The sequence below is a fragment of the Phaethon aethereus genome (genome assembly GCF_964289735.1).
Source record: "Phaethon aethereus genome assembly, chromosome: 6".
NCBI classification, from domain to species: domain Eukaryota; kingdom Metazoa; phylum Chordata; class Aves; order Phaethontiformes; family Phaethontidae; genus Phaethon; species Phaethon aethereus.
Window position 1 is genome coordinate 10,291,437 of NC_138580.1, and position 15,476 is coordinate 10,306,912.

At 37.2% G+C, this 15,476-nt stretch overlaps 1 protein-coding gene across 1 annotated transcript in view; it reads right to left on the reverse strand.

The window, feature by feature from the left end:
* Positions 1-15,476, reverse strand: part of CCDC93 (CCC complex scaffolding subunit CCDC93) — a gene marked incomplete at its 5' end in the record, with an annotated part of 52,060 nt that overhangs the window by 15,193 nt on the left and 21,391 nt on the right. The window contains 8 exons of the mRNA XM_082001235.1: positions 1,068-1,139; positions 2,457-2,538; positions 3,094-3,167; positions 3,365-3,427; positions 7,855-7,971; positions 13,414-13,500; positions 14,559-14,609; positions 15,088-15,180. Coding sequence (XP_081857361.1) covers positions 1,068-1,139; positions 2,457-2,538; positions 3,094-3,167; positions 3,365-3,427; positions 7,855-7,971; positions 13,414-13,500; positions 14,559-14,609; positions 15,088-15,180 — 639 coding nt within the window. The remainder of the gene's footprint in view (positions 1-1,067; positions 1,140-2,456; positions 2,539-3,093; positions 3,168-3,364; positions 3,428-7,854; positions 7,972-13,413; positions 13,501-14,558; positions 14,610-15,087; positions 15,181-15,476) is intronic.

Below are 15,476 nucleotides of genomic sequence, written 5' to 3' on the forward strand. Positions count from 1 at the left end.
TGACTGGGTCTGTTTTCTGTTATTTGTCTATCTTGCATTTAATGACTCCCACAATAACACCACCATTTGCTGTTGTATTTTTAACAATGATTCATAATCTGCATTAAAAACCTGACATCTTTCACTGTAAACAAGCACATTTTGCTAGCTTTTAATATTTTAATTTTAGCTTTAATATTTTAGTTTTTAAGATTTGTCAATAGTTTTTCCACTGCTTTGCAACAGTCACACTTCATATGAAGGTATGTATCAGAAGATTGTCCGTACTCCTTGTCTGAATATTTATACTTTGATTCAGTGGAGGGGTTAAGGATAAACATGGCCTAAAACAGAACATAAACCCTCTGACACATATTCTAAATTTCCGGATTGTGGACTTTAAGATAATTTTTTCTTGTTTAAAAATTTAAGATTTAGGTTTAATATTTTAATTTTTTCATGCTGTGTTCAGAAGGACAGCAGTATCACGGAACCTGTAATCTACCTAATTCCAGAGGCATAAATGTATCAAATGTTTACCCACTGAAAATACAAGTAATTCAAGCTTTTACTTTTCTGTTCATTCATTATTCATTGCCATCAGTCTGGATGCACCTGTCTTAAAGCCTAACTTCTGACAGCTGCTCACAGCATGCAATGTACTGAGCCACTGAAAACTTGTGCTTTTATTCTTCAAATAAATCCACTTTTATGAAAAAAAAAAAAATCACCAAAACAAACATGCTCTCTGAGGAAGACCTGTTTTTGTCAGAGGTATGCACTGCTCTTAACACAGCATCCAGAGACTCTTCTCTGGTACTACAAAGAAAGAGGTAAAAGGCACAAAAGCATCTTTGGGTTAGCCCTATGGATTCTGCAACGATAATGAAGAATACTACAGCTATTTTCAGTCTACTCTCTTTCTATGATTATTAGCCCGAACTGTGGCTTTAGCAGTGGAGGAGAATAGAATTTTTCAGAGATTGCAACAGATACTTTAATGATTACAAGAAGGCGCCAAAAGTCAGAAGGACCTAAACCAACATTTTAAAACACAAATTGAAACCAAAACAGACATTTGCTATTACCTGTTCCTCCCCATTTTCCACTGCCTCGGCTTTCAAATTCTCAATATTTTGTTGAAGTCTCTCCATTTCTTCCTTTAAAACAAAAAAAGTTTAAGTTGCTTTTAACTGAGACCTTTCCTCTTAACAGGGGAGAGCAGGAAGCTGGACGACATACACCTCTAACAAAATTGCAGAGCTGACCACACGCTTTATATTTAAATTTGTAAGATTAAACAGCATTCCCTGCTTAAGGGTAAAGCATCTATTATTACTCATTATATAAAACTGTCTGCTTTTATCACACACAGGAACAAATGTATTTCTTACTTGCAAATATTCTAGATCCGGCAAAAACAACTAATGAGTGACATGGAAAATGAAACTGAGGAAGCAAAGGAATATTACAATAGCAGTCGTGTGACACGGGACTGCAACACATGGCATTTATAAAAATGAACAAATGTAAAGTTACTTACAAGGTAGTTTCCATTACAATCCTTTTGAGCTTTCCAAAGAGGTACGTATGGGAAAATGAGGTTCCTATGCTCAGTCTGTGCCTCAGGACACTATTTCTTTTTACTAGTTTTCATTCTATTAAATCCCATCCACTATTGTTTAAATAGAAGAGAATGAAAACAATTCTCTCCAATCATATTTCTAGGCAGTCCATAAACACGGCAGTAAACAGGACAGCAAAACATAGTAATTAGGCAGTAAAACTGAAACATGCTCTGAAAACTGAAATAGCTTCATCTCAGTCTTGTCTCTTTTGACAGGTTGCTCCAAAGCTAGGGGCCTTCATGAAGCCCTCCTCTTTGGCACTGCACCTCTCCTCAGGTCACTGTTGGCTGCGTTATCCAAGAAGAGACAATCCATTTCAGGTTGTGAATGGCACAGGTAGGTATCTAGCACAGCCCAATCTCAAACTTACATTTCAGTGCTCCCTGCCAACCACACCAAGTTGCTCTCGGCAGAATGGTTAATGGGAACAAGAAGAGCCACAGCTATGACCAGTACAAGGCTGATCTGGCATTATACATCTAGGAATGGCCCTTTTTTAAAGAGTCCCAGGCATTAAAGGCTACACGAATTCAGATGCCTTGGCAGCCTTCCTTACATCTCCCTGCCTCAGGGCAGGGGAAAGGTGCTTGTGGTTAATCCAGTTCCAACCTTCTTGGTCATCAGCCTTTTTGCAGATATGATACACTGCAGAACTGGGCAACGGTCCATAATTCTGCTGCGACTCAAGCTGGTGGCAATATTCAGTATGAACTTGGAAATACCAGTTTAATGGGGCAGGGGACACATGACACAGATGACAGACACACAACATGATGACAAATCAGGAAGAAGTATAATGCTTATTTACCATGTTTTAAATGAAACTTTCTGTAAGAAATGAAAACTTACCCTACAGTGCGCTTTGAACTCCTGCTCCTGGCTTTTTAGGTTTTCATTCATGGCCACCAGTGCTCGCAGACTCTGTAATATGCTAAATTTGAAGATCCAGTAAACCACATTAGATTTTTAGTTTCTAATTTAAACAGATGGAGAACTAAAATACATTAGAACAAGCTTAGTTCTAAATAAATTTCAAATAAAATCTGTGTAAATTAAAAAAACAAATATCACCACTGATATACCAAGGTCAAAATAAAAATGTAGGATTACACTGAGTATTGGATGGTTTTGCTATGTTCTGACCTCATTATTGTGAACACTTTGAGAGAACCTCCTATTTAATTTATGTGAGAGGAAGGCTTCAAATATGAAGAATATAAATCAGGAAGGCCTCATCTACTTGTCAAATGTGTCTAGGGTCCTTCTGCTTTAAACACCTACAATTATTTTCAACTACAGATTGACACTTTTCATTCTGACTGAATACTATGCTAATATTCTCCTGTCTTTGGAAAGCAAGTTGGAGAATTGTTTAATGTTTAAGTTCTAGTTATTTGTTTAGATTGACAAAACAAGAAACATTGGATGATTCATTTTAAAACCATCATTTTTCAGAATTTCAAAGGTCACAAAGGAAGAAACTTACCTAGAATCTGCTTGGGATTCTATTGTTTCTAAGGCTGCCAATTCCTTGTCCAGCTTTTCACCGTAACTCTTAACCTGTAGGTTGCAATTAATAATAAATTGAAATACACTTCCACATAAATAATGATTCCTGGTACTTAGCTTTCCCACACCATGGGATCAGTGAGGTAAGCTGTCAAACAGCTTCAGCATTTAAAACATCCCTCCACACACTGAACTTCTCAAAAATGATTCAGCTAGAATCAGTGCACAGTGAAACAAAGAAACATTACCTCGGATAACGTCTTTTTTGCTTCGGTACATTTTGCCTGCAGATCAGCACATTTAGCTTGCAACTATTACGAAAGAGAAAGAGAAGAGTTTGATTCTATGTTCATGCTAATTACACCTGTAATGGAGAAACACAATATTTGAGCTGTTAATAATGGTTGTCTATTAATCAATAGGTCAGCCATCACAAACTTTATCTTTTCTTGTCATATACTCTGAGAGCATTTGTTTGCAAGAATTCTGATTGAATATTTCATTAATAACAGCAAACATTTTCCACCTGACCTTCTAAATATATTACGAGTCCAGAATAAACAGCACAATTTACAAAACGGATGCCAACAGAATGGATGGACAGATTTATTGGACAGACTCTCTGCTAAATTGCTCAAAGTTATTTAACCTGGTTATAGTAGCCCAGTTTCACACCAGGCTAAGAAGAGAGTTCCATTTTTTACTTCTCCAAATAAGTTAGGGTGATTCAAGACTTGCATAAAAACACCATGGCACCATACCATAGACACATCCATACCAAATAAGCAAGCTGGTGTGCAATCTTCTTTTGTGTAACTATGGAAAGTCTCATAAGGAGGCAGTTGGTAAAGCACCACTGGATATTTAACTTGTCAAATAATTTACAGAGGCTAATTTTAGAAGAATATCCTTCTCTGAAGAACTTACTATTTAAGATAACGTTGCAAATAGTAACAACAGAAATGGGCCATGGGTTACAAAAGTGGAGTAGAAGTGTTGCAAACAAAGGCAGGCAGATTTGGCATTCTGTTCCACTTCTTTTCATGCTGGTTTAGTTTGCTGTTCACAACATACAGCTGTGACTCGACATTCCACTCATCCCTTTCCACAGCCAAATTTCTAAAAAGAAAGCCTTTGCATTGTTTTTCATATTTTTCACCAATAATTTATCAATAGACTGAATTCTAACTAGATGGAAAAAAACTTTATAATTTAATCCTCCAGTCCACATATCATGAAAATTGACATAAAGATTAAAGACCTACTTGTTATGAGAACTTACTCTGAACCTTATTGCAGTATTGAAACCCACAAACATTTTTTAAAAGGGGGTTCTTGACTGTCACTGATTTCAGCTTCTACCTCACCCTTCAAAAGCTGTCTTTGGCAAGTGGCAAAAAAAATTCAGTCAGGCAATTTTTACTTTACTAAAGTGATAAAAGGATTATATTTGGCTTATAGATGTCAGCACTGTTTTTCCATATACAAACAAAGCGCTGAGACTGTTATGTACTGCAAATAAGCAACACAGAATTAAAGTGCCCTCAACTCTTAAAATGGCAAACAGCATGACAACAGATTTAGAAAACACTTAAGTTTTCCTGTGGATTATGAAGTTTGTTTGGCAGTTAAAAGCAAATCTGCAATGAAGTAAGGACTCTACCAACAAACGTGTTTTCTCCCAACCTCAAACTGCTTTCTTCTTCTCAGAAGTATGTGGAAAGCAAGCAAATACATTCATTCATTCACATCCTAGGGAAACTCGTAAAGGAGATTACTTGCACCAGACATGAAAATTTAATCCACTCAACATATATCAAGTTACAGGCATATTCTGTATTACCGATTCAGCAGTCCCTACTATGCTGGAGTTCTGTGGAATACAAGAGCTATCTGCTCCGGAAAAAATGCTTTTGAACATTTCAAAATTTTTTTAAATTCTCAATTTTCATTGAGGCTGCATACAGACATTGGTGGATCCTTTCTGCTTTCCAGATCATAATGGCATGACACAGAATACCTGCAAAAGCCACCCACAACTGCTAAGCTTGTTTACCAGCCCTTCTTGCTGCTCAATTAGGCAAGAAAGATCAAGGAAACAGCACGGCTGGAGAAGTGTCCTATGGCAATATTGAAGATTCATGTTCCGAAACCCGAGCTAGCTGCTGCAGTTGCCTCATGCCACTCCTACTACACAATCGTACCTAGGCTGTCCTCCCAAAATTAAGTGCCTCCAAGAAGATGAACTGTTCTCACAATGCAAGGGCTGTGGTATAGTGTTCTAGTATCTATACGTTCAAACTGAGCGTGCCTCCAATACGCCTACATACTGCCTGCAGAAAAACTGCAAATAGATGTGAGCTGGTAGAGATGAGCCAACATTTGTTAAAAATCTGTAGAACTGTATTAAAACATCCTTAAACCTGAGCAAACGTCCACTCTTGTATTATGGGGCAGTGCTAACCTGTTGCCAGTCATGACAACAAAGCTTCTTATCTGGAATAGATTTGCAACAGCCCAGAGAGGATACTGAGAGTGCTTGCATCTGTCTCCATGCTACAATATACATGCAGCACATCTGTATCTCCTCTCATACATACGTCTTATAGCCTTTGTAGTTTAAAGGAAGAGTTAAAGTGTGATAGAAATGTACTGCAATGACTTGGGATACAGTGAACATCCTCCTCTTTTCCCCCACTTCTGAATTTGCAAAGATTTCATTCTATAATTTGTGTTTCTACTTCAGGAAAAAAACATCACACTAACATGGGAATTCAGGCAAGATTTAACTGTCTGTAAGCCCACATTATGCTTTTGAAAGCCTGACACTTCGGCCCATATTTAAATGCTAGGTATTGTCAGTATTTTTTTACTATCAGTCATCATTTTGACAGGGCACCAAAGTTATGTTTGACATAGACGTGGAAAATTCATATTACCAAAGTGTTAAAAGAATACAAACTCAAGTAAAAAAAATTAAATTCAGTATATGATAATACCATAATTATATCATAATATTTTTCTAATATTTCACTCTAGAACAGAGAGGAATTGTGACAGACATGATTTACATTCAACATACAGAGCAAGTAATAATTGTAGGGTTATTGACTATGCTATTTTTAATAGCTGGGGCATGCCAGAGGACAACACAGATGAAGAAATGCATCAGTTGAAGAAGAATAAAACTAATCTGGCATGTTCCAAAGGAAATGCATTCTAATATTTACCAGTTAAAACACCATCATACTCTATCCTTTGAAAGTTCTTTTTTTGTGAAAAATAAATAAGGAGAACCTATCCCCATTCTTCATAAAGCTTTTTATTAAACTTGGAAAAAAGAGAAGGGAAAAACAAGAACAGGATAGGCAATTAGTCATTCCATTTGTTTGTGCATAAGTTTTATTTAAACTTAGTATTACCTGAATGTTAGTCAGAGACTTCCAAAAATGGTTCATGGCATATGCTTTACTGAAAGGAGATTTATTTACAGGATATCTATCCCCTCAAAACTTAAGACTGTATTGCTCTGTTAGAGACTATTTTATTCTCACTTTAAAAAAAAAAGTCAGGTAAGCAGCTATGCAGAAAGGTTTAAAATCTAGTGCTCCCATAGTTATACCATAGTAGGTAAAACTTTCAAAGCTATCATTCTTTTACCTCTGTTGTTTGTAAGACTGGACATATCTCAGTCTCATAAAACATGCCATACAGACACCTATCTTTGAAGCCCCTGTACTCCCAACATTTAATAGGTGCAACCAGTTAAGATGTCTCCCCAACATTTAATGGGTAAAACCAGTTAAGAGAGAAGGTGTCAAGACGTTACTGACAAGAGCAGAGCAGAACAAAACAAAAACACAGATGAAGGCTGCTGGAGCAGTGCTGTAATTGACAGAGTATCAACACCAGAAGTCATCAGCAACAATTTTTCCTCAAGTACTATTTGTTTTTTGGCAAGCTCTTCCAATTACTGTTCCTGATGCAATATGGTTTCATCAGATTCTGCAAGCTAAAAATGCCATGGTGCTGATTACAGCAGTATGCATAATTAAAAGCAGCATTTCATTAATGGCACAGCTTTTCCACTTACACTTTTCTGGGTTTAAATGGCAATAGCATTAAGTAGGTTGCAATACAGGAATAGTGGTCCTTGCTCTTACTTTATATATATGAACAGAACATCAGTCACAAATTCAAGAGCCTTTTCCCCTAAAACAAATGTGAAAATGTGAACCAAGCAGTGACTATGCAAAAACACGCCCAACAAACAAACAAGCAAAAACCTCACCTTAGTCAGTGAGACAAGCTGTCTCATATAAAAGGACAGGAAGGGATAAAAAGTCATTTGTACCGTATTTTAGAATAACTTCCCAAATTGTTTCTTGAAACGATGAAAAGACCTATTCAACACTATAGCTATCAAGTCAAATGGAGATACTCGATCTGTTTTTCTCCAAGAGATGTATGCAAAAAAAAAAAAAAAAAAAGAGGAAAAGCATGTTTTGATCAGCTAGCCCCCTCCTCACAGACAGGGCTATACAATTTTTTTAATATAAAACCAGCCACATTGTCCAAGTAATAAATGTGCAAGACATTCAGAGATGCTGAAATAAATGTTCAGCATGACAAATTGCTGGTACAGAGAACAGCTTGCAAATCTTTTCTGGATGGCAAAAACTTTGTGATAAACCACATTTATCAATGTTTTATTCTTTATTACACACACAATACTTACCTCTTCCAGGAGTTTGGTTTTCTGCAAAATCTGCTTATTCAGAGATGCCACCTTCCTTCTATGTTGTTGGGCAGCTCCAAGTCTTTCTGGTCGCTCCTCAGCAGATAGCTCAGATTGCTAAAATAAACAGTAACAACAGCTTGTTGGACCTCCTGCCATTGCTTTTGGCTTCTTCAGTATCTCGAGAAACGCCGAAGTGAGACACACCTGTGATGTTCCTTATCATAGAATAGTTTGGGTTGGAAGGGACCTTAAAGATCATCTAGTTCCAACCCCACCTTCCACTAGACCAGGTTGCTCAAAGCCCCATCCAACCTGTCCCTGAACACCTCCAGGGAGGGGGCATCCACAATTTCTCTGGGAAACCTGTTCCAGGGCCTCACCACCCTCATGGTGAAGAACTCCTTCCTTATATCGAATCTAAATTTATCCTCCTTCAAGAACTTTGTCCCACCATTCAAGAGAAAGAATGACTTACTGATTTATCTCAGGTCAAGATACAGAAGCAGCTGAATGACTGAATTATATCACAAAGGTAACAGGTAAAGTAAGCTAAAAATAAAGTCAGGTGCCCTAAGACAGGTGGAAAATACTACAGTTTACTAGAAGAAATAAATATTTTTTTTGATCAGCATTACAATTCAGCCAAGAGGAGTTCTTAAATGTAAAAAATACAACCATGCTAAAAACCACCTTAAGCATGGTGTTTACTGAACTTGTTGAATCAGAGATGCTCCATACCACAATAAGTAGATCCAGAACTTTCAAAGGCCTTGAACAATTTCAGATTCTGAAATACTGGCTTTGATGAATCTTTATGCTGAATAACAATGACATACTCAGTGTGGTAGAGGACATTTACCACGCAAAGGTTTTTTTCATCTGTGTGTGTGCTATGGACACCAGTCTTTGAAAACTATTCAATCCAGCATGCATGGCCAAGAAAGTGTCTCATAAATACATAATGAAGACAGCAATCTGGATCCAGTCTCCTGTTCTCTCTGAATTGTGAAAGGAAAGCTGCCAGAAATAGTCTTTACCAGGAACAACATTTATAATAGAAATTGTATATTTGCAGTAGAAAAAAGAATGATTAAAAATCAGTGCTAGCTAGGTGTCTAAGTGATTATTTGCCTAAACATTATTTGTACCTTTTTGAAAGTCCTCCCTTTAATACTTACATCCATCTGTTTTGGTAATTTGCTCTATGAACTCAGACATCTTTTCCAGTTAATCCATTTTCCAGTATTTTGTTAGAAACACAGTTAATTTTCAACTACTTCGCGTGCTAATTTGCAGAGTCTGTCAAAGACTCAAATACTAAGCGCTTTTTGAATAATTACCGAATGTTGACAATCACTACAATGTATAATCAGCAAAAGTGTTACAAGAAGTATGAAATATTCCTCACTTGTATTTGCTCCTGGTATCCACTCTAGGCAGATGGGTAAGCAGGTCTTCATTAACAGCTTAATTTTAAATGAAAATAAGAGGCAAAACCTGTCTTCCTCTATTTTCTATTTTATTCCTATTAAAGAGCAGCTTAATGACTTGTTATGCTTTTACATCTACAGCAAGAAAAGACTAATTCCGACATCTTATCCCAACAATTCACATACTTTCTTTCCATTTATTAGAAAGGAAAAATGACTCTAAGCAACCCCTGTTACACTGAACTATTCAACAAACACACAGATTTACTTATTCGTCTCATTATTTAGCCAAACCACATTCCTTTATCATGTCATGCATTCTAAGACCCCATCCTTCCCACCACACAATTAGCCTATATAATATGCATAACATGCAAATCAAGAAAACTGGAAATGCAAGAGAAAGTCACGCGCTAAATCAGTCTGAGACTGATATTGCAAAAATAGTAGAAATCCATACAGTACAGCTTTGGCATAAAGAAAAGGTCATGTCTCAAGAAGTGGACTGTTTAAGCTTGCTTTTTGAAAATGGGAAATGACTATTACTATAATACAGAGGTTTCTGCAGAAAAATCCTTCTGGTCTGTAAATGAAGCAGCTGGCCTTAAGCCTCGTGCAGTCATAGTGGGCTAAGGATCTGCTCTGCAGCAACACTACAGCTTTAAAATTACTGAGGAACTGGCTTCCAATTTGTGGAGAAAAATGCATCTTTCAGCAGAGAAGGAAGCAAGCACAAATTATAGAAGCTACTTTGCTTTTGACAGTATTGTTACCTGGTGTCTTACTAGACTGAGAGAGCAGTTGTCTTTTCCACATAATTTAAGAAAGCTGTATCTAAGCACTAGTGTCTCTGTTCAAGATTATCAATTTGCTACTCTATCTCAAAACAAGAACTTCAATTACATGTCACAAAAAGGGGTACGTGGATACGTCTTTTAACTTTGCTGTTAACACACGTTATCACCACCACTGACAGGTGAAGACTCAGCTTCTGCATTCCTCTTCATTCCCTGCAATTGCTCACCTGCCCTAAAAAGACTTAGCCAATTCAGATAAACAAGTTAAGTAGAGTTAGTAACCTCATTTTCTATGAGAGAATTTGTTAAGTTAAAACTCCATATTAATTATGCACTAATCTATGGCAGTTCAAAAACTGCTAGCCAAAATACATGGATAATTCTAGACTTTAAGAGCCTGCCTCCCACTGTTCACATGTAAATGTTTTAACTGGGAAGGAGGGAGGAAATATATGCAACTAATGTTATTCTTTGTAATGAGATTCTCTCACACACATCAGAGCTATAACCTTTCCAATAATTAAAGAAAGAGAATTCAATCATTAGTCTACAGAACTTCACATTCTTAAAAAAAAAAAAAAGAAAAAAGAAAAACGGAGTCTGTACAAAAATACAAACTTTGTAGCAGTAAATAATTTTGTTTATCTCATTGTCCTGGTTTCAGCCAGGGTAGAGTTAATTTTCTTCACAGAAGCTAGCGTGAGGCTATGTTTTGGATTTGGGATGAGAAAATGTTGATAAAGTGCTGATGTTTTGAGTTGTTGCTGAGTAGTCAAGGACAGTCCAGCTTCTCATGCTGGCCTGCAGGGAGCAGGCTGGGGGTGCTCGGGAAGCTGGGAGGGGACACAGCTGGGACAGCTGATCCAGGCTGGCCAAAGAGATATTCCATACCATATAATGTCACGCTCAGTATATAAAGCTGGGACGAAGAAGAAGGAAGTGGTGGAGGGACATTCGGAGTTATGGCGTCTGTCTTCCCAAGAAACCATTACACATGACGGAGCCCTGCTTCCCTGGAGACGGCTGAACACCTGCCTGCCCATGGGGAGTGGTGAACAAATTCCTTGTTTTGCTTTACTTGCGTGCGCGGCTTTTGCTTTACCCATTAAACTGTCTTTATCTCAGACCATGGGTTTCCTCACTTTTACTCTTCCGATTCTCTCCCCCGTCCCACTGTGTGGGAGTGAGTGAGTGGCTGCGTGGTGCTTAGTTGCTGGCTGGGGCTAAACCACGACACTCATCATGTTCAACCATCTCCTACTAGCAAAGAGACTTCAGAAGTTTAGATCTGTGACTAACCCCATCATAGTTGCCTCAGTTTGAAGCTCACAGTCTAAAGCCCATTGGGAAAACAAAAACAATCTCCATCCCTGTTAAGAGTTAGATCTGTTTTCAGTCAAGTTCCACTTAGACCTTTAGCAGTCATTGCAATGTAATTTGCTATAATTTTTCCTTGATACTTTCCCAAGGCTCAGGAACCCAAAGATAAAAATCACTACATCTCACGTTATCTTTCAAGATTTCCACAAACAAAAAAAAAAAAGGAAAAACATCCAATTTAATATCTTCCTTGAATGACAGCCCCTAACCATACTAAATGGTGGAAATGCTTATTTTATGTTACTTCAACTGACTGCGTCAGGTGCATAGTAATTTCAAGAAGTCCAAAAATATTGTGAGTCAACTTCTCAAGATGTAAGCAACTTGCAAACAGCATTTAAAACTGCTGAAGAGGATTCTCCTTCAACCATTTTTGAAGGGGGTGGTTTTGAGATGGCACTTCTCCAGTTTTAGAGATTCTCTCATCTTACCAGGAAACAAGCTTTTTGTCCTATTCTACCTCTACCAAAACCTCCTGTTATATATGACAATACTTGTAAATTCTCAGAGGAAGAATCCTTCTAACACAGTAAAATCAAAGCTACTTTGAATAATTGGCCTTAGAAAGCTGGTGATGAGCTTTCTAAGACAGATACAAGCCATGTTAATAATTTTCTGCCAGGATTTTTAGAAATCTAGAATCTTCCTTCCAGTTTACCCAGCAAGTTGACACAGCAGCAGAAGGGAGGGGCAAATGCAGAAAAGTGCATGCATTGATCTTCCACAAAAATACCATCTTGTAAGAAAGGTCCTGGCACATGGCAATATCAGATTTAAAATTTTGTTTGCCAGCTATCTTCACTGGGCCTGTGGATTCCATTAAGGCTCTGGTAGACAAATAAGCACTGCTGTGTTCTTCAGATTATGTATAGTCACAAGGGGTTAAAACTATTAGAACTATATCGAAACATTGCTGATGCTTCAATAAACTGTTTGATAACATCCTTAATTCCCTTTTCCTGGTGCATGCATGCACACAGAGAAATTTTTTTTGGTCACATCCAATAGATTTGAAAAGCGATATATTTTTGGTTTGACTTAAATCAGTTCTTACTTTCCAGAGTATTAATCATTGTTCTACTATAATAGTCAAGGTCCTGCTGCCTTCTCTCAGAACAGAATAAACGTAACATTGAAATATGACCCTTGGGCTTCTGGTCTTCCAGTCCTTTATAATAAAGAAAGGCCAAGAATTTACTATAGACTCTGTTGAGTTATAGGGTTTATCTCCCAAATGGGAAAGCTCCATACCTCATCTGTGTCAACAAAAAGGAAGAAATATGAGAAGACTATTGGACAAATAAGAACGACCTATAACTCATCCCTGGCAGTGATGTATTGTATATATTAATTGCTTGAAAAGCCAGATTTTCTTTTCACATGACTGTAAAAACAATCACAGCTGAACACAATAAATGGAGCTAATATACACAGTTAATTGCCTTGACTTCTAAAAGCAACAAAGGTTTGTTTTTGATGAGCCAAAATGAGAGATCCAGGGCATGACTGATAACTAGATTCCAGCGCAAGTAAGATCCCAGTGTCCAAAAATCTGAGTGGAGGAGGCCTAGATTTTTCACTGGGCAGGCCCACAGAACTGTATTTCTGTGCTTAACACTGAACATTTTAAAATGCATTAAGAGTTTAGGCCTCTGGTTTGAACAGGTATCAACCCAGGCCCTTCTTTATTCATGAAAACATTTAAGTAAGTGCTTAAGCCCAAACTACTCATGAATGCAATTCAGGAATATATGCTGCCACACCAAAAGCTCGTGCATGTATAAATCCCATTAAAATACTTTCCTGAATCCTGGCTGTGCTGTTATCCATAGCGTATATAAAACAGTGTTGTTTCAAGAGAATCACAGCAATTAAGCTGTAAGCTTAAGGCCTAAATTAACAAGCTATCAAACATGACTCGGTAAAATATTATCAGGTTACACACTTACCTTTTCAGCGTATTCTGATACTATTTGCTTGATCTCATCTGACTGTAGTCCAACAATCTGGCCAACTGTGCTTGCTGTCAACTTGCCCTGCAACAGTGTCAAGAAAACATTTGGAGTTTTGGAACTGCCTGTGCTTTTTACACACCAATTTCCCTAAGCTCTAATTTTAACATAAATGTACAAAACCTTTACACTGGCTAAAATTCTCTAATCATAAAAAAAGACCAAGAAACATTCCACTCCCCGCTCCCTCCCCCCAAAACTTCGCTGATGGAAATTTCTCACTTACAAACTTTTAGCAAACAGTGGAAACTTGAATTCAAGTTTTCAAAAACTTACTCTGAATTGTATTCTGTATACTCAATTTTGCATGCACAGTAGTAAGACTCACTTTCAGATCACATTTTGAGACAAAGTATAACAATACAGATGTGTGAAAAAATGTACTTTTCAAATTAGATGCATGTACAAAATCTTCAAGTAGAACTGAATTCTACAGTAGATTTCAGTAGAAAGCATGTCAATCAACTTTGAGACTAAACTGATTACTACCTTTATTTCTGTGACTTCAGCACAATCAGAAACAATGTTTAACAACTGAATTTCTTCCCAGTATTCTCACACAGAAATCAAGATGTAGTTTTGAAAATTCCTGCAACAGCCTAAAAGTTCCATTATGTCAATTACTACAACCTATTAAGAATTTGCAAACAAGATATATATCCAGTATTTTCAGTGTCTTACACTAATGGTGTTGTTTATAAATATTTATCGGTGCTTTGGAAAACACCTTGAAACGTGTACAATTTTCCTCCACTCTCCCCAGTAAATGCCTTACTCCTCTGGATACCTTCACAACATGAATAAAGTAAGATCATACTGCATCTTGGGTAGCTGCACTATGATGTCTTTCCCCTGAAATTCTCCTTGTAGAAACCATTTGAAAGAGGCACTTACTTATATTGCTTTTATCATTTCAAGGCAAATGATTAAGTCATCAGCCTCATAAAAATCACTGTCATGTCACTTCATGAAAATTTAAACGCATCCATTCCAAGACTTCAGACTCACCATTAACCCAATTTTAGAGTTTCCACACCAACCATAATTTAAACAAAGCTGTATCAGTTTTAAATGCTTCTTACCTCTTCTGTTGCCATTGCAGCCATTCCAGTCATCAGAGTTTTAATGCGAAGCTAAGGCAAAATGAGGAATTACACATAACAATTTATCTTTTATTATTTGACTTATTTCTGCCCAATGACAGGGACACATGTATACAATCAGGATCATAAAACACGTGTATTTTAATACATGTAATGGAACAGTAAGTCTATGAAATTTAAAGAAAAGGTGGCTAAAGTTATCAAATAAAGGAAAATTCCTTATAACAGTGCAGGTTCAATCACAGTATTCAGCTCCCACTATCAACTGAAAACTGACCTCTTAAAAATGCTCAGATTCCCAAACAAAAAGTTGATTTTTTTTTAAATTAAATATCAACAAACATTTAATTTTGTGCATTAATTTCAGGTTCCATATTCTCCTGTGGGAAGCAACGCCCACCTCAGCTAAGCATGGAAATTCTCCTTCTTGCAGAGAATGATTGGGCAGGGATAACTGCTGCCCTACCCCAAGTTAGTAACACCCATGCATAATAAGTATATGGCACACCTCTTCAGCAGCCTGAAGGTCATCTTCATCACAAGGCTCAGATTTTCCTGCTGATGCAAGCCCTGGAGGTAGTGCAATTTTTTTATCTTCAGCCTTTTTTAAAGACAAATTAAGAAACTATTATATCTAGTTCCAGTAATCTAAAGTATTAAGAAAGGTAACAAGGAGAAAACTGGAATATATCTGTTCTCTTTTTATGAATACATTTCAGCTACCAGAAGACCCTCACATGCCCATTCATGTCAACTGAGGTGTAACCCTCACTGATTTCGTAAGTATTCCAGCTGTTCAAGACAGTGTCTCTGGCTTGCTATGGACACATCAGGCACAAAGATCCCTTATTCCACAATCTTCTAAAAAGTACAACTGGCTACCCCAGAATATGATAT